We start from the raw sequence: 22,162 nt of genomic DNA, 5'->3' as shown, positions 1-22,162 counted from the left end.
ATTTTAGTAAAATATTGTTGTTGATAATTGATATCGGCTTACAGTATCAATATGTTGACTTAAGAAAAAAACATATTTCATAATATAATAAACAAGATGAACCAGCTCGACGTTGCTCATAAAAAAATTAAATAGCCGTAGATTCAAACCTTTTTAAACTTCGTTAAATATAAATTACACATTTTTTTAACATAGCAGTCGTTTAAAATTTTTTTTACCAAATATATAATATAGGTGCAAAATTATATCCAATCAAAATAACTATTTAATGTTATGTAATCAATCACCAAAGGATCGTAAATGGGTGACTTATGCACTAAACAAATAAAAAAATATTTATTTTTCAAGAGCCAATAAATTTTTGTGTGGGGTTTTCTTCGAAATTTGAACATTTAGCTTGGAGGTATACATCCTCGAGTATAGAATTACATATGAACCATGAATATGATAAACAATGGGCTTTAGATCGCTTACACACACATACAGAAACATAGCTTCTTATTAATATAAATAGATATTAGCAAAAGCAAATAAAATTTATTTTATTTGTGGTCCTGCGTATGCTTTATAGCTAAAATAAACCTAATACTATTAACTAAAAAAATGTTTGGATTTTTAATTTAAAAAAAGCATAATACATTGTTTTATTTAATGTTAATGATGAGAATTGCTGTATCATGCAGTGAATTTATAAAAATAAAATAAATACCTATCGATAACTAGGACAATAGACTTTGAAAACTCTATTGATCACATATTATACTATGAGTAATAGTAATTATAATCTAATAGAATATCTAACCTCGAATTCTTATAATAATAATATTGACAGTCATATTTCGTAAACAGGGCAAAGTTTTGGAGTCCGACGCACATTTGTGTATAACCAACGGACGCGGTGTGTCCAGTTTAACGATCGACTCGATTACAGCCGACGATTGTGGCAAGTACGTCGTCCGTGTTGACAACGGACACGGCAACGATTTCCACTTCGCATCGGTCGCCGTCGAAGGTATAATACAATGTAAAATTTTTAATAAATACACAATCGATCCGGTCTATACAGGAACGTACGCAAGGGGGGGGGGGGGGTTGAAACTCAGTTATAGAAAAATAAAACTTTTTTTTTAATAATCATACGAAATTTTTTTATGAAAACTAACTATACCTACCTACTTTTTTTAAGTATAAGCATTGACATAAAGAAAAAATTACAATACTAAATCTAATTTTCGCAAAGTTTTAGCCATTATGTTAAGAATATCTTCACTAAGAATGTTAAGTCTTTTGAAGATTATAATCGTTTAAAAGTTTTATTATATATACTGAGAAAATAAATGATATACATATAATTAAAAATTAATTAGTGTAGATCGAGTGACGAGTGTTTGGTACACTCAAAAACATATTATATCGTTTTGGTGCGTAAAATGTACGGCCGCCTGACGATTCACCATTCGTCTAACGTCTTGGCATGTAATTTGCATTGCCATCACATATATATGAGTCAACCTCCTGTGTTATTGGTGGCGCATCAGTTTCGTTATGAATACCCACGACCCATCAAATTCACTATTACCGGACAACACATCACATCGAAATCGCAAACGCCGACCGGTCACCTATTGTTAAATTGTTCCGTTGTGTTTATTATTATTGTTATCAATGACGTATTGTAACGTTAATAGCACATATTATAGTCCGTGACCCGATGTCAGTGATGTCACCACAGTATTATAATTATAGACATTGCCATTGCATTCAAAGACATGTTGACCATTGCAGATTGGATGTTCCCGCAATCCATGTCACACGAGATTTGTTTTTTTTTTTTTTACTTTTGCAAAGTGTTGTTGAGACGTCTCCGACACCGACATCGTATTTTTGTACGATCACGAAATACTATTTGCGATTTTAATCGGCTGCTTTATCGGCGGTCACCGTATTATTTTTATGCGTCTTCGATTGCGTTCGGCGGTTCGTCAGCCTCCACCGGCCGTGTCGCGACAGATAAACGTCATATACCGGATCGTTTTTTATTTTGACATGCGTCCTAGTGTGTGCTACCGCTTCGTGGCAACTTACTCGACGTTAAACGCTTTAGTACGTTTTTAATGTTTTTATCGTTGTTGACTGGCTTCTTCGCCGGCTGTTCCGTCGCTGCCCGCCAACTTTTATACCGTTTGTCGTTATACACCTTTGTACGCGCGATGCAGTACATTCTCGCTCTAACTGTACCGTTATCCGTGACGTTTCGTGTCCATCAAGCAATCGGTCGCATTGTTACGTAACGATTAATTGTCGATCTATCGTAAATCAGTAACGATTGCTCTAACTGCTATTGGTGTCGTTAATGAGGTAGCACCGTTGTCCACTCCCGTACCGCGTATAACATACAGCCACCGTGTCGCCGTCGGGCCGCGCGATTGTAAAAGGCGAATGCCGGTCGGCTGGCCGCCATGCACAGGGAGTCTAACGCGTCCATAACCGAACATGCGACACCCGTGAACTCGTCACACCACGGGATGCCGGAAAACGCGCGTTGGTGCCTTATCGCCAGACTCCGTGCCTCCTCTTTCTCGGAGGTGCTTACTCTCTGTCGTCCGATCCGACGGCTTCAACTATAAGACATGCAATTTTACGGACGTCGTCGGTTCGTCAACTGCTGTATCTTCGATGCACGAAATCATTGTATTGCGATAATGATAATATATACGATTACCTATGATTTCAGTAGTGACAACAGTGTGTCGGTGTATTCGATTTCAATTGATGTTGGCTGATTCGTAAACTGCAGCCATTTACTCTTGTGTGGTGTTTCAGTGTTTGACGTTTGAACTCTGAATTGCAAATGATCTAAATTTTGGTTTCGTCTGTTGCCGTTTCTTCCAGACGACGAATACAGCGTTTTTTTTATTACTATAGCCAGCTATAGTGTGATGCTCATTATTGTTAATGGCCAGTAGATATTAGGAATTAACGCCTTTTTTATTTTCTATAGACGATTATTATTATGTATAACACGTAGTACATACGGTAAATAGAATATTATATTTTAATATCTAGACGAGGATTTGTGTTATTTTGTACTCGTTTTATATACTTTTAAGAGGGGATCTTTTTTATATTTAATTTTTCTTCATTCAATTTAAGTCTACAGACATATTTTTCCAATGAAACTAGGTAATTCGAGGAAAAAGGTGTTCGATTCAATGACTAGAAATCGTCATCATTTAGGTACAATGAGTGTCTATAATATAACGATACTCGTCCAGCACGCACTATATAAAAACGGATATAATATTTAATTAGAGATTAGGTACTAAATTGTTTTAATATTTGTATACATCATACCATTAATTATAAATACTAGTATTTAAAATCAATGATCATACTGTTATAAATTTGATGATACCCCCAGAAAATCTTTATTCTCACCAAAGATATAAGAACACGAGGTATTAATAAGCCCGACGTCAATTGAGTAAATTGATTAAAAAATCGAAGAATTCACGTTGAAGATTAACACATGTTTTAGAAACGAAACCGCGCTTATGGAAAAAATAGGTATTTTTAGTTTTTATCACGTCCGTCACTTTCATAATAGTATGCGACGTATTTTACACGTATTATACTTATTATAGTAGGTTAGTAGGTATCATTATGATTCACACCCGCGTCAACTACAACGACAACTACATATTATTGTTATTTACTACGAAATTATATTACATATATACACTGTTGTTGTACATAATAATATAATATTATATGTATAATTTACCTACACTTGCACAATAATATATACTAATAGTACCTACACGGATTCGGTGGTAGTCAGTGGCGTAATGATGTTATCATTATTTGAATCGATGGCGTCGCGCGTTGCCTTATTTTATATTCATTTAGCCATTTGCCTACCACGCGCAGTGTGTTTTAGATTTTTAGGTATTAACCAGAAACGACGAGACGTATACAAGCACAACATTATAATATTATAAACAGTCCTACTTGACGTGTGCAATAACGAGCGGCAACGTATTACAATCAAAATTATTATATTAATATCGTTGCGCGTCGTTATTCTACGATAGTACCTACTCGTTTCATGGGCGTACGCGTACTCGGCACTTACCAACCGTCTATATTATATTATACTATATATATATATAATGATATGTTAGAGCGCACGCGACAAATGTCGAGTTTGAAACCGTATACGTGTAGCGCACAATGTAAAATTTCTCTTGACGATGGCAACGTGTAATGTCATCGTTTAATAATAATATTACCTATAGTTATACGTACGTAGTAGGTACATTAACGAGCACTCGGCGACGCGCGGTTATTAGATTCGCGTGTGTAAAAGGTTTTTAATATTTAATGTTTTTTTTTATTTTTGTCGACATGTGCGTTAACCGCGTACATAATTATTATCTCGTAAGCACTCACTCCGCACACATAATAATTATATCCTATTATGACGTGTACGCCACTAAACCGCTCGGTATCGGCGTGTACATAATATTATAATATATTATAATATTATCAGGAGCACACGTTCTGTTCAACGGTATCACTGTCATCGCGTGTGTCGCATCTCGCGCATCGGTGACGGTCGTCTCAGATCTTGTGTAGTACTTATATGATCTAAATTCTAAAGCGATCGTCGTCCGTCATAAAAATATATTATAATATATAATATTATGATAGTACCCTATACTTAGAATATATCAATTCAATAACTTTTCTGTGGAGAATTCGAACCGGTTTAGCTACACGGTCGATCACCGTACGCCGTAAGTACTTTAAGTATACAATTATACTATGATAATGACGTTTTTCACTATTTATATTGCAAATATTTAAAATATACATTTTATTAGCTGTATGGGTACCCCACTTCACTCTAGAAATAATGAACAAAATATGGCGATATTCAGCGTGTCTCGGTATTATAATATATAGTATACCCGGTTAGGTCTCCTCACGAGAGAATCGGCATCTGTGTATTTCGCTTTTCGAACAATAGTTCTACAGATATGAACGATCCGCCTGTAGCGTATTACTACATTATATTACATGTTGTCAGATGTCGTTAAAACTACCCTTAAAACTTTTCTGATATATCTAAAAACGACGTCTTGAATTTTCGTCTAAACTAGTCGAGTAGCGCTGAGTCAAAAGTTACTTTTTGTTGATAATTTTAATGACAAACAATACCTACATTAAATATTATTTTATTTAAAAACAAAATCCGATAAAAACGGATATAGTAATTTTTACAGAAGGGTTGGCTATCTATACGAAATAAAAAATAATAAAGAATAATAATACAAAATAATTTTAAAATTGTATTTCTGTAACCAATGGTGACCATCATATAAACCAAAGATTATTCGATTATCGTGAGCCGAAACAAAATTCGTTTGTTGTACTACTCTCGCGGGGTTGAGAAAGAAGCTAACAAAACATTAAAGTTTCGAGTATACTATTGATAAAACTTTTATTTAAATCGGTTCAATAGTTATTCATTGCGTATACACAATCTAGCTTTATGATATTAGCGTAATAAATATACAATATACATAACATATATATATTATACCTACCTGTAAATTGTTATTGTTTTATTATCGACCGATTGTAAATTGTGGTAAATATATGGGCGCGTGTGTGTGTGTGTGTTTGTAGGACCTCCAGACCCACCAGCCGGTAGACCTGTTGTCTCCGTGTCAGAGACTAGCGCGGACGTAACGTGGTCGAGTCCAGCGTACGACGGCGGGTGTATGGTCACCGGTTACGGCGTGGAAGTCCGACCGTTCAACCAGTCCGATTGGAAACTAGTAGCCGACAAGTGAGTGACAATTTATTTTCATCCAATCGTTATTTATTGTCCGGTATAGCTTATTATATACTATGTATACTATTAATACTATTTGTATTATTTATATTTTATACTAAGTTGTACGGCAATATCCCACAAAATGGTGAGCTACTACTCCATTTACACAAACGTTAAATACTTTTAACTCATAAACTACTTTTTCAAATTTCGATTTTTATGTAGGTATTTAAATACTCCGAAAAATACTTTGCTTCAGAGTATCAAATTAAAAATCTATGTTGTCGTTAGAATAAGTAAAAAAAAAAGTAACAGTTATTTACAAACATTTAACGATAGAATATATTCAAACATAGCAAATTATTTAATATCGACTGAAAATTATGTAAAAAATATTTTTAACAATTTTAATAAATTTTAAAATAATAAGTGTTTGATAATAGAATTATCCAGTATACGGGGAGGTCGATCGCGTAATATCCAAAGTTTTCTCTTATCAACTATTCGATTAAACGCAGTGTCTCGTCCTGAATATAAAGTATATTATAATATTTCTAGTCGTAAATAATACTACCCACTTATGTACACGTCATACGTGTCGTTATGTATCAGATGATTATTGCAATCATACATCGGGTGGACGATGACGTATGGTATTGAAAAACGATCGATCGAATGATAATAATAATTTTATGATTGTAATATTACGAGACATATATTTTTTTTAAATATTAATTCTTACAATTTCTACGTTTCTATTATAGTTAATAATATTATTTTTACTTTCTCGTGTAGAATTTTCAAAAAAAATAAAATAAATTGCTTTATCATACTCACGATCGATTACCGCATACGACAAATTAACGTATAATATACGAAGGTCGTTAATATTATATATAGTAATCATAATATTAATAATAATTTATACTAGATCTCAGTATTACAATACAATAAAAAAAAAATAATAATAATCGATTTAAGCCTTCAACGAGCACGTTTCATTTACGCGTGGCATCATTATACACCTAACAATTTTTCGACGGCGAAAGCGGGAAAATTCTTTTCAAATATTTAGTATAGTGTCTATACTTTCTACAATGCTTTAATAACTGCTGGAGTTTTCCTCCTCAAATAACGGTCGTAACTTTACAGCTATATGCACACCTTTTGATATAAATAAATCATTTAATGTTATGTTATATAATATACGATACCCGTGGTGTGTGCTTTTGTTTTGCCTTTCCCTTCCCCATTCGTCATTATTCACGGATTTTCGTGTGAATCGAATGTCATACAATTATACACGAGTATAATTTATTATTTCCTATATGTATATTTACGTATCGTATTGTTTTGATAATTTAATATTATATAATTCTCTCTATCTCTGCTCAGGTGTCACTCGTTATCACACATTGTTCGGGGTCTGGCACCCGGCGAGTCGTACGTGTTCAGAGTCCGAGCGGAAAATATGCATGGATCGAGCGAAGCGAGCTTAGAATCTACACCAGTTTACATACTACAAACTGGTAACGTATATAATAATAATAATAATAATAATATTTTAATAAGGTTGACACGTATCGTAGTAATGTTAGGTCATATATTGTTAATATTTCCGTGTACGGTTTTTCACAATTTCACGAGGCCTGACCAATGTAATATATTATTATAATAGTGTTCATAGCGAAATCACATTCATTATTTCAGATTTCGCCGCGTCCGACCGCTATATTACCTATATCATAATATAACATGTAAGTGTAAGCACTAAATTATTATAACGATCACGTTCCGCGCTGTGTAAGCGTATTTGAAGATAAATCAAAAGTGGGGGATGATTACAATACTTAATCATAACTCTTGATACAAAGGACTCCCACTGCTCAATACCACATATTATCAATTTATTTTTTAAAGGAATTTTTCCCCGTCGTAATCGAAACCGTAAATACAACGGCAAATGAAACACCGATAATAAAATATGGTTGGTGCGTATTACTTTATAAAATATTACCTACATTAAAAACGAGTAAAAGTCCATAACAACATATTAATAACGCGTGTACAATAATTGGCATACGTATATATGTTCATCAAGTCGCGCGTTTATGCCTACGAGGAGTGGGCGATAAGAGAGAGTTTAATACACAGCGTGTTAATAAACGACGAAAAATAGAAAAATAATATTACCTAGTTAATAATTTATTATTGTTGCTTTGCCATATTATTATATAGGTCTACAAATCTACACAGTATGTATAGCAAAACATATTATTATGTTTCTTATAACTATTAATTGTATGTATTCGTTCACTGCCTTATTGATATCCATCTGCATTAATCGATGTAAATAACAATAATTTGAAATACATTAATGTAATTTGTTCATACTTTCATAGTATAGGGCATACTCGTAGGTATATAATAATATATAATTCGTTAATTTTTTTAATAGTTCGAACATGAAATAAATCTATTAATTATTATTATTGGTGGACAACTCTTATGGTATAAATATGTAGTAACTTGTGTAATAATATATTGAATTTCAACGCTATATTTAAAAATATTTACAAAATGTGTTCAAAATATTTCTCAACTGTTATATTTTTACAACAAAATATAAAACATTTAAAAATTTCAATACATTTTGTTCACGTGAGTCAATACTCACTACTCATCATAATACGGATATACGTAATATAATGTGTAAAATGCATACCTATTATGTAGTATAAAAATAAGGTTTTCTGATTAAATTTGAATGATTGAAATGATAATAATGTTATATTATATATATTTAAAGATTATGGAAATACGCTTTGGCCAAAAACGGTTAATATAGAAAATGGTGATCTGTTTGATAAACAATACGAAATGCTGGATGAACTTGGCAAAGGCAGATATGGGGTCGTGTATAAAGTGAAAGAACGCGAGACCAATAAATATTACGCCGCCAAGTTCGTAAGGTGCATTAAATCAACAGACAAGGAAAAAGCGCAAGAAGAAGTGGACATAATGAACTGTCTGCGACACCCGAAACTCTTACAGCTCGACGCGGCTTTCGACAAGCCCAGGGAAGTGGTATTGGTTACCGAATAGTAAGCACATATTTTATTTTAAAATATAAAACAATATTAAACTTTATTTCATAATTTATTCTGATAATTTTTTTGTAGAAAAATAATTTTTTTTTTGATGTTATAATATATTTATAAATAAAAAGTTATTTTATTGATCCGAATTTTACTGTATTATTATTGAAAAAAATAATAATAATAATAATAAAAATAATAAAACACAATTTAAACTTAGCCACACCTAATTTTTTCGCCAACACGTAGTGTTATTCATATAACTTACAAAACCTTAAAATGAATAATGAATAATATTTTATTTTTTATTTTAATAATTTTTTAATCATAGAAAGAAATTTAACTAAATTGATTTTTATAATAACCTCTAGCATTTCTGGCGGTGAGCTGTTCGAAAGAGTTGTAGCCGATGACTTCACGCTCACAGAAAAAGATTGCATTCTATTTACCAGACAGATATGCGAAGGCGTAGACTACATGCACAAACAGAATGTCGTGCACTTGGATTTAAAGGTATGTAATATTTTTCCTAGTCTGATTAGTTGTTATTTATAATTTTCATAGTTAATTAAGTTATGAATGTTCCATGCCTTTAACAGCTTTCACGCGTGTATTTGAGTATTTTCAGTAAGATATTATTAAAATACACATTTTTTCACACTACCAAATTGTTCACCAAAGTACCTATTGAGTATACGCGGATCGTCCGTTATAATTTTTCGATTGCAAACTATCTAGCTCATCGATAAAAATGTATTTTTCTGCGTTTTTCATATTCTTAACGTTATATTATTATTTTGAGATAAAGAGACGAATTTATAACTTTAAATTGGTATTATATTAAAATAATATTCTTAAATTTATGAGTCAATAGTAAAAACATGATAATAATTAAAACGTCTCTTATATTAGATTCTGCACAGAGTGATATGTATTGAACGTACAATAAATTACGTTCGGTTTTTTGCGGTTAGGTAGAAACTCGAAAGATTTCACTATTACTTAAATTATCATTTTCTTTACAAAGTTTAATTTGATTGATTCAAATCAACTAGAGAATTATTATGTGTGAATTTATATTTTATTTTGTAAATCATACCCAATATGGCTGAGAATGGCCACACTATAGTCACTAGTCAGTTTAATAGTTTATACCTCCACGTATTATTAAATCGACGAAAAGTGTGAAATATTTCTACAAAAAATAAATTTATTCTGGCATTCTGTATAGACATTATATTAATAATTAATAATTATAATCTCATCAAAATAATGTATACATAATATAATAATAAATATTGTTTTATCTTGTGGATATATATAACGGGTTTTTCACTTCAATTATATGTCGATCTGTAGCCGGAAAACATTATGTGTCAGTCGCGGACTTCACACTACATCAAGCTCATTGACTTCGGATTGGCGCAGAAAATCATACCGGGACAGCCGATGCGAGTGCTGTTCGGCACGCCCGAGTTTATCCCACCCGAAATCATTGGCTACGAACCAATCGGCTTCGAATCGGATATGTGGTCTGTGGGAGTCATCTGCTACGTATTGTAAGCAATTCAACCGTTGAATCTAAAAATCAGAAATTTTTTTCAAGGATATTGACTATTTGTTTCACGTTTTTTCATGGCGTTCAGATTATCCGGCCTGTCACCGTTCATGGGAGACAACGACTCTGAAACGTTCACCAATATAACAAAAGCAGAGTTTGACTTCGATGACGAGGCATTCGACGCCGTCTCTCAAGACGCCAAAGACTTCATAAGTGCGCTGTTGATCAAACGCAAAGAGTACGTTACCCACCGTCGTCATCCTTTGCGATAACAGCGTTATGATGTAAAATATCGTTATTAGGGTTTAAAACGTATACCATTAAAATACCTGCTCATACTTTATGCATTCCCTATTTAATTTAAAAAAAAAAATGTAATAAAGATGATTCAATTATATTTTATACACTAACAATTTAGAAATAAATTTAAAAAAAATGTTAATAGAATAAATAAATAAAAATAAAAGTTTATAATTTAAAATATAATTACAGTTTGCTATTATATTATTATTGAAGTGGAAAATTATTATTATTTATTAGTATATCAACTAATAAAAAGTATTTTATTCATTCGAAACCGGGTTTGCCTAAAAATTAAAAAAAATATTAATATTATTTATTAAATTTAAAATAGTAAAAAAAAAAAAATCAATTGCTATAATCAAACATCATAAGGCCTATAAAGTGTCCTAATTTATCATATTTATCAGATTATATTATAAAAATTTAAATGATTTAATTGTTGATAATGTATCTATATTCCATAAACAATAATGAATGTAATAATATTGACTAGAAAAGTTATTAAATAAATAATAATAATTATATATCACATTTTAAATTTGAGTTCTCTGTACCTTAAAATAGTTAAAATATATTTTTTTTATTACTCGGCCTTGTTTTAGTCTATCGATTTAATATTGCTATAATTTCTAAACTGATTATTATGAACTTATTATAAACGCATCGGTAACGGTTCACCTCATTGATCACAAGCCATCTTGCAGGTTAAGACTTACTGCCAGAGAATGCCTGAAACACAAGTGGCTGGCACAACAGGACATGGACATGAGTTGCGTGATCTTGAGTACGGATAAACTTAAAAAATTCATTATTCGACGAAAATGGCAGGTTAGTATCAATTTATAAAATTACAATAATATTATTCTTGTGGTACAATAGCAGAAAGTTATAGTTGCGTAGTGTTAACATGACAACAAAAATACGTACATATGATTTTCAATTTAACTTTATAAGCTTCTGAACATTTAATAAATTATAAAACAATATTGTTATAATTTTATTTTTAAAGTATGGTCGAGTGATTTTCAATAACGTTAATTTAAATTGATTCTTTCTTAATAATTAATTACTGTTGGCTTAATAATAATATAATAATATTCAAGACTTATTTTATAATAGGTAATGTGTTCTGCTGATAATTAACTATTAACATTAAGTATATTATAAATAATTATTTAAATTATAATTCGATTACCTACCTGGCTACCTGTATTATTGATATAATAAAATATGAATAATTAATAATAAAAAAAAATTGTTATAATCGTCTTTGATATTATATTTCAATTATTAGTAAGAAGCTAACATTTAAAGCAGTAGGCGTATATTGTAGTCACTCACGTTGTGACGTATTAATGTGAAATGCAATAAACACATTTTAGATTCTGAGTAGAGTGATGAATGCGATTAATGTGTTACACATTTTATGATATGTTTTTTTTCGTACGCGATAAGTTTCTACTCAGAATCGTTTTTTGCATATAATAATATATCATATCCGTTTGCCTATCTTTATTTTTATATCAAACTTGTTTATTCATGTATTATATTCAACAATAAAATCAATTGTTTGAAATTTTATTGTTGAGTGTTCATAAAATAATTTAAATCATCTAGGCTTATCTAAGTTACCTCATTATGTGCAAAAACGAAGTAGTTACAATTTATGTTTAACATCAATAACCCTTTAATTTATATATACATATATTTTTACAACTGTCCTAACAGCTAACACTGTTAACATTAATGCAACATTATACAATGAATAAGTTATATAATATTTTTTATTTAACAGAGTAGTATTTTGATTTGACTAACACGTTTTTTTGTGCTTGTGTGTGTTTTTGTTTGTTTTGCGTGCTGTGATCAGAAAACGGGCAACGCAATACGTGCCCTGGGCAGGATGGCCACTCTGTCAGCGGCTAGTAGACGCGGTGTCGTCGGGGGTGGCAGTGCTGGAGGAGGAGTGGGAGGAGTAACGGCAGATGGGAATGGAGCTAGAAGCATTTTACAAAAATTAAAAATGACCAGTCTAAGAGAAGAAGAGTCGACCGTTGAGTCACCTTCGGAAGGACAAGAAATAACGATAACCGAAACGACGAAAAGTGGCAGTTGTCATAAGGCGTGTGATGATCGTAGCGACAGTGGCTTTAGCGAATGTCCATCTGTAGCGTCTCCAACTGCGATGCTCATCCGGACGCCCGAGTGTCAATCTGTCATATCCGAAGAAAAGCCACCAGTTTCTAACCCGGACTGTTCTCCTCCACCACCCACTCATCGTTCTCCACCAACAATCACTGATCGTCATTCTTCTCTTGCTACTCTTCGTCCTTCTTCTCCTGCTACTCTTCGTCCTTCTTCTCCTGCTACTCTTCGTCCTTCTTCTCCTGCTACTCTTCGACCTTCTTCACCTGCCGCTCGTCGTACTCTTTCTCCAGCAAATCGTTGCCCCTCGACATCTACAACTTGTAGCCCCTCGTCTCCTGCAACCCACGGTTCATCTTCTCCAGCCACTCGTGGTCCATCTTCTCCAGCCGTTCGTGGTTCATCTTACTCAGCCACCCGTGGATCTTCTCATACACCTCACCCCCGTTCTCCTCTACCGCGAAACCGCCATGACACCACTCATCCCATTCACGATGTACCGCTTCCCACAGGTACCGGAGTTAGTGTGCTCAAGACGAACCGGATGATCTTCGACGGCGGACGGCGCGATGGCAGTGCATCGTCGGCTGGCATGAGCGTCAGTGGTGGCGTTCAGCGCAAGGAACCCATTCGCATACAGACGGCCGACAATTTCAAAAAGGCCGTCGCCTTTTGGAAACAGTGAAATATTTATATTATTTTATAACAATACACGGTGATAACGTCACCCTCTTCGATAGGGTGTGTTTTTTTTCTTTAACTAATCATAATACGCTATTATTGAACTATTATTATACATCTATTATTATATACCTACCAACTCATACCGTTACGGATAGCAAGACATCTCGTTTTTACTTTTCAACTGTTTTGTTTTTTTTTTTAAATTTATTTTTATTTTATACTTAAGATATTTTATTTTACGTGTTATTTAATTATTGCCAAAGCTTAGACATTTAATTCATAAGTGTACATAATATGATTATCACATAGCGGTTTGATATAATTATATGAACCGTTTTTCGCATTTCATAATGTTTTAATTATACATTTATACTCACGTGCCATTGGCCGTATGCCGTTTATACAAATATTATTACTATTTTATATATATATATATATATATATATAAATTATACTACCTATTTTATCCATCATCGTGTCTAGCTCATTATTACAGAACTAGGTCTGTGTTATTGTTATATCATTGGCGTCATTAATTATCAAATTTTTATAAGTCTGCTTTTTATTGTTCGCCGTCGGGATGTTTGTATTTTTATGTTCTTTTTGTGTGTAAACTTTTACAATAAATTATACATATTAAATAATTAATTATAGCAATTAGTGATTTATGTAGTATGAAAATTATAATATACAACTCTTCCGGTCTTATACATCATCATACCTATATTTTCATATGCATAGACTTGTTTTTCGTACTCTAAAACAGTTTTAAGTTGATAAAATTAGTTTAAAGAACAATAAATAAAAATAATGATAATATACTGAAAGCATAAATATGAATATTCTAGAAGAACTTCGTTCAACATAACTGGAAAAATCAATATAGGTAACTAGAAATCATATATAATAATAATAAATATTGATAAATCATATAATTATTGCTATTTGATGGTATGTGAACTAGCCAACTATAGCCGTCTGCAATATTAACGGTAATTTTATTTAATATATATAATAATTATATTATGTACATATTTTTACATATAATATATTTTATTTAAATTTTATAAAATAATAAAAAAATTTATATATATATTGATATATTGAAATTAAATTCCCAGTTACATAAAATTGCACTCTGAAATTATAAAAAATAAAAACATACATTTTAAATTTGTAAATAAATTAATATCAGTTTTTAGGAACCCTTTTTCTTTTCGACCACGGGTGGGCCAACAACCGCAGCATCATTCATTGTGACGGTTGATAAGTCAGAGCATATTTCTATCTCTCATTTGTGATTGACTATATATTCTATTTGCAATATATTTTTTTAATTTTCAATAAACTACGATACATGGAGGAAATAATTAAGTAATGTTTACACAGTTAGTAAGTAATGCTACACAGTTTCCCTCCATGTTAGCGGTTCACAAGAAATAAAGGTAGGTAGGTACTAGTACTCGTACATAGACTTACTATTATATATATAGTATAGTACGTATAGTACTATTCACTTATATTGTACTTTTGTGTATAATAAAACTATACTTATAAAGTTATAATTTATAAGATGTAATACAAATGTTAGTTGACCCAATCAATTAAATGATTGTAGTCTTATTATTGAAGTTAAATAACACAATACATATTACAGATTTAAAAATATATGGTTACACGGCATTATGAATAGGCAATTTAACATCTGTATTGTCGCTTTCGTTGTATGTATTTGTATTATCACACAAGCACCCGGAATTAAAGTTTGAAATTCTGAACTTCCTATTAAGTTACAAAAAAGTAAAAACTCACAACTTGGGGTGATAGTGTGACGGACCTCCACGGCCACTACCGTACGCTAAAACCACTTTTTTGAAAAAAAAAGCGTATGCAAGTTTTCGCGGTGATGGATTTATTTTGTGACTCTGAAACTTTATACGTATCGTAAGACGGGTTGCAGTAACAGTTTGCGCCACATTAAATAAGAAATAGTCAAAATTTTTATATTATATAAGTATACGACTGACGGCCACGGCCCCTGACGTTTTTCGCCGTTTTTCACATAAAATATTAAATATTTGTATTTTTAAGATGAAAGCGTACTCGCGATACCGTTGAAAACGTTGTAGCGGGCAAAAGGGACTGTCGGACTATCTCTCTATAAATAAAAATAACATTAGTCGTGAGTTTCTGTAATCCCATATCACACGATATTTGATTTATTTCTATTGTTTTTACTTTTACAATATATCTTGGTGAGACGTCTCCTACACCGAAATAGTATTTTTGTACGATTGCAAAATAACTTTTTTTGATTTGGATCGGCTTCTTTTTCGGTTGCCAACTAGTCATATTATTTTTATGCGTCCCCGATTGCGTTCAGCCGATCAGCAGCCTCCGCTAGCGTTCGACGCGTAAACGTCGTACACCACCGGGCCGTTTTTATTTTAACGTACATCTGAGTGTGCCACCACTTAGTGGCAACCTACTCGGTGTTAAACGCTTCAGTACGTTTTTAATATTTTTATCAATATTGTCCGGCTTTTTCGCCGGTCGTTCCATCGCCGCACCCCAACTTCTCTACCGCTTGTCGTTACCTTTGCGACGTTTCTTTTCCATCGAGCATTCGGTCGCAATGTTCCGTAAAGATTAATTGTCGAGCTGTCGTCAATCAGTAACGATTGCCATAACTTCTGTATTGGTGACATCGAGGCAGCATCGCTGGCCACCGTGTCACCGTCGCTGCCGGGCCGCGCGAATGTAAAATGTGGTTGTCGTTCGGCTGTCCGTCATGCAGAGGGGGTCACGCGTCTATATCCGAGTGTGCGACACCCGTGAACTCGTCACACGACGGGGTGTCGGAGAACGTATGCTGATGATTTGTCGCCAAACTCCGTAGTGCCTCCTCTTTTTCGTACTCTCGATCCTGCATCGCTGCAGTAGGCATATGCGATGGTTTCACCGGAGCACCACAATTCTACGTATACATCGTGGGTTTGTCAACGTCGACATTGTATCTTTGTATTATTCCATGCTGCCAAGATGGTAATCTTTTACACTTCGAATGCCAGCCGTTGCTATATCAGTCACCATGTATACGTATAATATGATACGTATAATGGATCATTATAATATACAAAATAGTTATTGAATGATTATAGAAGATAATTGATAGTATAAAATTTTAAAAATATATAATGATAATTACATTTTATAATAATAATAATATTAATTGTTAAAATAAATATGTCGTGTACCTATGTTAATTATAACCCGTATTCAAATTTAAAAGTAAAAAATGAAGTACCTGAAACTTATTATATATTATGTTGTTTATATTAGTACTTATTAGTAATATACTAACATAGGTTAACTTTTATTTGCAAAAAAAAGTTGAATGAATAATACCATTAATTATAAATACTAGTAATTTTTCTGACTGATTTTAAAATTTTCCCGGAACACTTATACCTAGTCCACGGAAAACCGGTTAAGAACCACTGTTTATAGTGTATATAAGTACACGAAAAGAACGTGTTAGAAAAAACTCTGGAAAAGTCTTAAAATCCCGTGAAAGTTTGTACATAATAAATAATTGTTTAATATTTTAACTTTTAATTTTTCCGTTCGGTGTGGGGGATATTCACGGATAAGGATTTTTCTTATCCTTTTTATTAATATCATTTTTATTATTCTTCATTTATTCTTCATTATTCTTCCACATTTTTATTATGTGTCCCCCACATCCGCCCCTAATTCAATCACTGGTCTATATATTTGATCATTTTAGCTTTAAATAAAAGTGTTTTTGCTACCTATAGATATTGTTACTAAACAATTTCAATTATTTATTAATCATTCATTACCATGGACACCTGTTGGTGGTTTAAAAAAAACACTAATTTTGTGAATTTTTAAGAGAGGAAATATTGTGTTAGACTTGAAACATGTTTGCAATAGCGGAAGAAAATTCTTTAGTGCCCACGGGAATCTTGAAAAAGCGCTTTTTACCAATTAAGAAAATTGTCAAATGTACGTAATGTACGCGTTAATAACAATAACTAATGAAATACTGATGTCCTGCAAGTTATGCATTTTCATAATTCCATTATTAAATTCACACAATGTGTACTAATGTATATAATTAAAAAAACATTTAAAAATGTATGTATAATGACATAATTGTCGTTTTGAAAAATAGAATAAAAAAATTACTTTTGTAGGCTCATTTCGCAATACCGTTACTACGCCTCTGGACATAAACCTGTTTAATACATATAGTGCTTTAGTAGTTAGTATTTATTATTTATTTTTATTGTATTTTGGCTATAGACATAATTTAAAACGTAAACTATATTTATTTTTCTTCGATTACTGTTCTTATTTATAAATTCTAAAGGTTTTCCATGACTCTATTTAACTTTAAGATTTTTAAATTAACAACGGTTCCAAATTTTTCAGAACCCAGACACGAAATAGTTTTATGACCTCGTGACGCACTTCAACAATTCGCGTACACAATAGATCATAGATCTGTCACCGCCGATAGAGAAATCTGCAAATAAACAACAAAAATGAAATCAATAATATGATAAACTAACAATTACCAAAAAGTATCACTCGCGGTTAACAATCGTTATTGACGTTTGGAATATAACAACGCACATGTGTGATTTGCAGTCGTAATAATCGTTATGATTATTATTTTATTGGTAACACTTAAGTACATAAGAAGAACGATGGCGATGTACACTAGAAGCCGTTTGGATTACCGCGACGTTAAACATTCGCTATCGCTATCGAAGCGTGACGGACCATATAGCGGCTATTGATAAACACGCGGATTACGACTCGGACCCAATAGTGATGACTACGATAGCGACGACGTATTGATGGCAAAGACGGTACGGGTTGATTTGCTTGGAATAAAAATGTCAGAAGTTACGACTCAGCTGCTGTTTCAGCGTACGGTGGAGGCGGTGCAGGTGCGCGAGATCGACGGCGACCGGATACAGACAGTGTATTGCCGACATCCGACAGGACGATGGTTACACAGTATCAGGACCTGTGCAGTGGCTGTCCGCAGACTACAGAGTCCTGTCCGCAGTAACTTACACGTGTATTAACCGTCATCGAAAACTATATACATCAGCCGTTCGCCGTGCCCATACATTAAGGTCAAAACGCGCGTATAATTAAGCGTGCTCGTGGCTAGTTCGATTACGATTACACTAAGTGGATGCGACATATATAAATATATAAATAAATATCGATGTGACCAGTGGAACCATTTGAACAAAATCTCATCGGTGTTCGTGGCGCTGTAATATGATACATTAAAATAATATAATTTAATATTTTTGGATTCTCCTGTGACAATATAATATAATATTTTAATAAAAATTACAATTTATTGCTCCCAAAATAAAAAAATAAGTATAAAAAGTATACGTGTATTTACATCACATGTTCATTTTTCATAGACCCTGCAGGAATGCATTTAAAATATTTTTCATACGTACAAAATAACGGTCCAAGTTAACTATAGACTATTTTATAAGTCTATGATTTTAACGGTATATCCTTATATAGTGTTCAAATTATACATTCGATATAAATATTATTTTTCCTTCCGTTTAAAATAAAATTATTGGCATACTAATTATTATTTTTTTATACTTTTTAATTTTCTATAATATAGTTATGTTACAAGTATATATTATAAGAAAATGGGTTATGACATAATATTATATAACTGCACTGCTTTTTGAACCCGAGTGTAGTATGATCTTTACCTTTTATTTTTAAAAAGCTCAAAAACAGCTCAACCATTATCTTTATTAACCTAAGTGCAATCAGGCCCGGCTTAAGTGTTTAAACACACCTATCGAACTTGAGTTTTGTCGTACCTTACATGTAAATACTTTATAAAATCTATAAAACAAAAATTTTAACTGCCGCCCTATGCGTGGGCCTATGTCACCTACCTCTTAAGTCTTGCTTGAGTGCGATCAAACTAAAATTAGTGTCAATCGATCTTACCCATAGTATTAATATAAGATAATTACTAACCTAACCCATTAAGTATATTATCATATTATGGTGAATTGTTATTATCATTTAGTATTGAATAATTTTCATTATTCATTATCAATACATCGTATCATGACTACTTATTATTATTTTGATTTTATTGTCGTAATTGTTTACGTATCCCGTTATTCTTTGTAAATTTTTTTTATTTTGGTAAATTGTTTATAATATTTTCTATACTCCATATTCTCTTTCCATTCCGTGTCTCTTAAAAACTTTATGAATTACAGTCCACTATCACACCGCATAGCTAGTGTCAGTAATGTTCCAAGACGAGCAGGCAGTCACCACTAGCCACAATCGATCGGCCGTGAGTAGAAAATATTACATTATGACATAAACTATTACGTAATCGATTCACCACGGCTCTTCACACAAATCTGATGTAACGATATTTATAGATAAAAATAAAAAAAATATAATATAATGTTATTATATTATTATTATTTTTATTTGCATTTTGTTTTTAATTAAATGTGTACGAATAATAAATTTAAAAATGTTAAGACACGTACATGTCACATAACTTATAAGCACCTGGTACCAAACTCGGTGTAGAAAAACTGTCCGAACCGTCATTGATTTCAACCACGATGTGACCTATAATTCAGTTATACGGTGGATGTAAACATACGCTGTAGCCGGAGGAACAGGATCCAGACGGTAATGGGCATACATCGATGAGGCAGGTCATTGAGCCAATAGTCAATAATATACGCCCGAACTGGACAGCGGCGCGTAGAACAGCGCAATCGTAGTCGCTGCAGTTCCAGTCGCCGACTGTATTCCGGATGGTCTGGTATTTCCGGCGCGAATGTTTGGTTTCCGCTTTGAAGCGGGAGATATACTACGGAGAAACGAATAGATCTTTACACGTTGAACGTGGACGACGACGGAACGTGACGCAGCCGTTACGACGAGAACACTGAAGGCGCTTCCTCGGCAATGGTCGTACTGTGTTCGCAGTTTTCGAACTCGCTGAGCTCGAGATGAGTTTGTTTGTGAATATTTGCGATAATTTCCGTTGACGCTCACATTGTATATGTCATCCATCCACGTGATCACCGCCGGCTGACCTCGATCGACATAGTAGTCACTTGTCAGTAGAAAATGTAAACGCTCGAGGCCATCGCCGTCACCACCCGTCGTCCCTGTCTAATAAGGGGGCGTGTGTCTAGATTAGACAACGGCTATTTCGTGTATTATAGTACATAATAATTGTAGAATATAATAATCGTAATAATTGTAATTAAATTGTGATGAAAATTTTTTTATATAGCGTCTATTTTAGATTTTTTTATGATTCTCTTTAAGTACACTGTAAGATTTTTTTAATATTTTTAATATATTCAATATTTAACCTACAGTGCTCAAATCGAATTGGGTACTATATATAATTTTTGGACAATGTTCACTTATTTCAACTTACAATCAGTTTAATGTTATCCATTCCATATTTACTATTAAGCTTTGCTAACATTTTTAAGATTGTGGTATCACTCTTTAGTACCTATATCTATAGTTGCTTATTTTCCTCAATCTTCCCGGTGTATTCTTACAAGTATTAATTTTCTCGATGGTTCTTACTACAAATTGTTAAATTTTAACAATTTTATAAGTCGTTAATTTTTAACAATTGATTTATATAGTCATAAATAAAAAATAATACAGTAATTTATTGTGTAAATATGATTTTAAATTTATAAATATTTTAATAATAAATCAAGGTATATATAATTGATATAAAAAAAAAAAAAATCAAATTTGCCGTAAGAGCTATCAATAATGTAACACATATTAATAAGAAAATAGTGTAAATGTATGAAACAAAAAATTATTTTCAGAAAAAAAATTTGCTATATAAGCTTACAGTTGGTATAATTATACATTTTATAAATAATATGGACTACTGTTGGTATCATATTATATTAAATAATTTATTACTATAAAAGTATTGTTATTATTAATTAATATATGTAATATGCATAAGTATACTTGCTCATAGATCTTATTCCAAAAAGCAGGAACCGACTTGGCCAGTAGTGAAATTCATCACCAATTTAAACAGGAACCAGTTTTACTTACCTTAATTAAAATACCTTTTTTAAACGGATAGGATAAGGTACTAATTTAGCCAAAAGGAAATAAATTCTGCTACAGAACTGTAATTTGTGATTTCCATTTAATAGAGTTCTCGATCAAAAAAAATAATGTGGACGCATCATATCTGCTACTAGTTGGTCATTTCTTTACCGCAAAGAAACCAACCACCCGACGGTCCCGACTTAATTATATTAACGACTATTATATACGATTAATTGTTTACAAACGAGTCAATTTAGTATTATTATTTATTATTAAACAACAATTATACGTTATTATATTGAAATAAGCCAATATAGTGTAATTAGTAAGTAGTATTGTTGAACATTA

General features: G+C 32.3%; 1 protein-coding gene across 7 annotated transcripts in view; it reads left to right on the top strand.

Annotated features, from left to right (window-relative positions):
- The window catches only part of LOC132923359 (uncharacterized), a 185,322-nt gene that overhangs the window by 89,391 nt on the left and 73,769 nt on the right, over positions 1 to 22,162 (top strand). For 4 of the 7 annotated variants that reach the window (XM_060987307.1, XM_060987305.1, XM_060987304.1 and 1 more), the window contains exons 35-43: positions 850 to 1,012; positions 5,695 to 5,857; positions 7,241 to 7,374; positions 8,655 to 8,949; positions 9,315 to 9,456; positions 10,303 to 10,502; positions 10,590 to 10,742; positions 11,512 to 11,635; positions 12,678 to 14,346. In XM_060987307.1, coding sequence (XP_060843290.1) covers positions 850 to 1,012; positions 5,695 to 5,857; positions 7,241 to 7,374; positions 8,655 to 8,949; positions 9,315 to 9,456; positions 10,303 to 10,502; positions 10,590 to 10,742; positions 11,512 to 11,635; positions 12,678 to 13,637 — 2,334 coding nt within the window. In that variant the 3' untranslated portion in view covers positions 13,638 to 14,346. Of the gene's footprint in view, positions 1 to 849; positions 1,013 to 5,694; positions 5,858 to 7,240; positions 7,375 to 8,654; positions 8,950 to 9,314; positions 9,457 to 10,302; positions 10,503 to 10,589; positions 10,743 to 11,511; positions 11,636 to 12,677; positions 14,347 to 22,162 lie in introns of those variants that run through there. The other 3 variants (XM_060987310.1, XM_060987309.1, XM_060987308.1) reach the window with 2 other exon arrangements.

The sequence above is a fragment of the Rhopalosiphum padi genome, chromosome 2 (genome assembly GCF_020882245.1).
Source record: "Rhopalosiphum padi isolate XX-2018 chromosome 2, ASM2088224v1, whole genome shotgun sequence".
Classification (NCBI taxonomy): Eukaryota; Metazoa; Arthropoda; class Insecta; order Hemiptera; family Aphididae; genus Rhopalosiphum; species Rhopalosiphum padi.
Note: the sequence above shows the minus strand (reverse complement) of the source record. Positions and strands in the feature narration are given on the sequence as shown.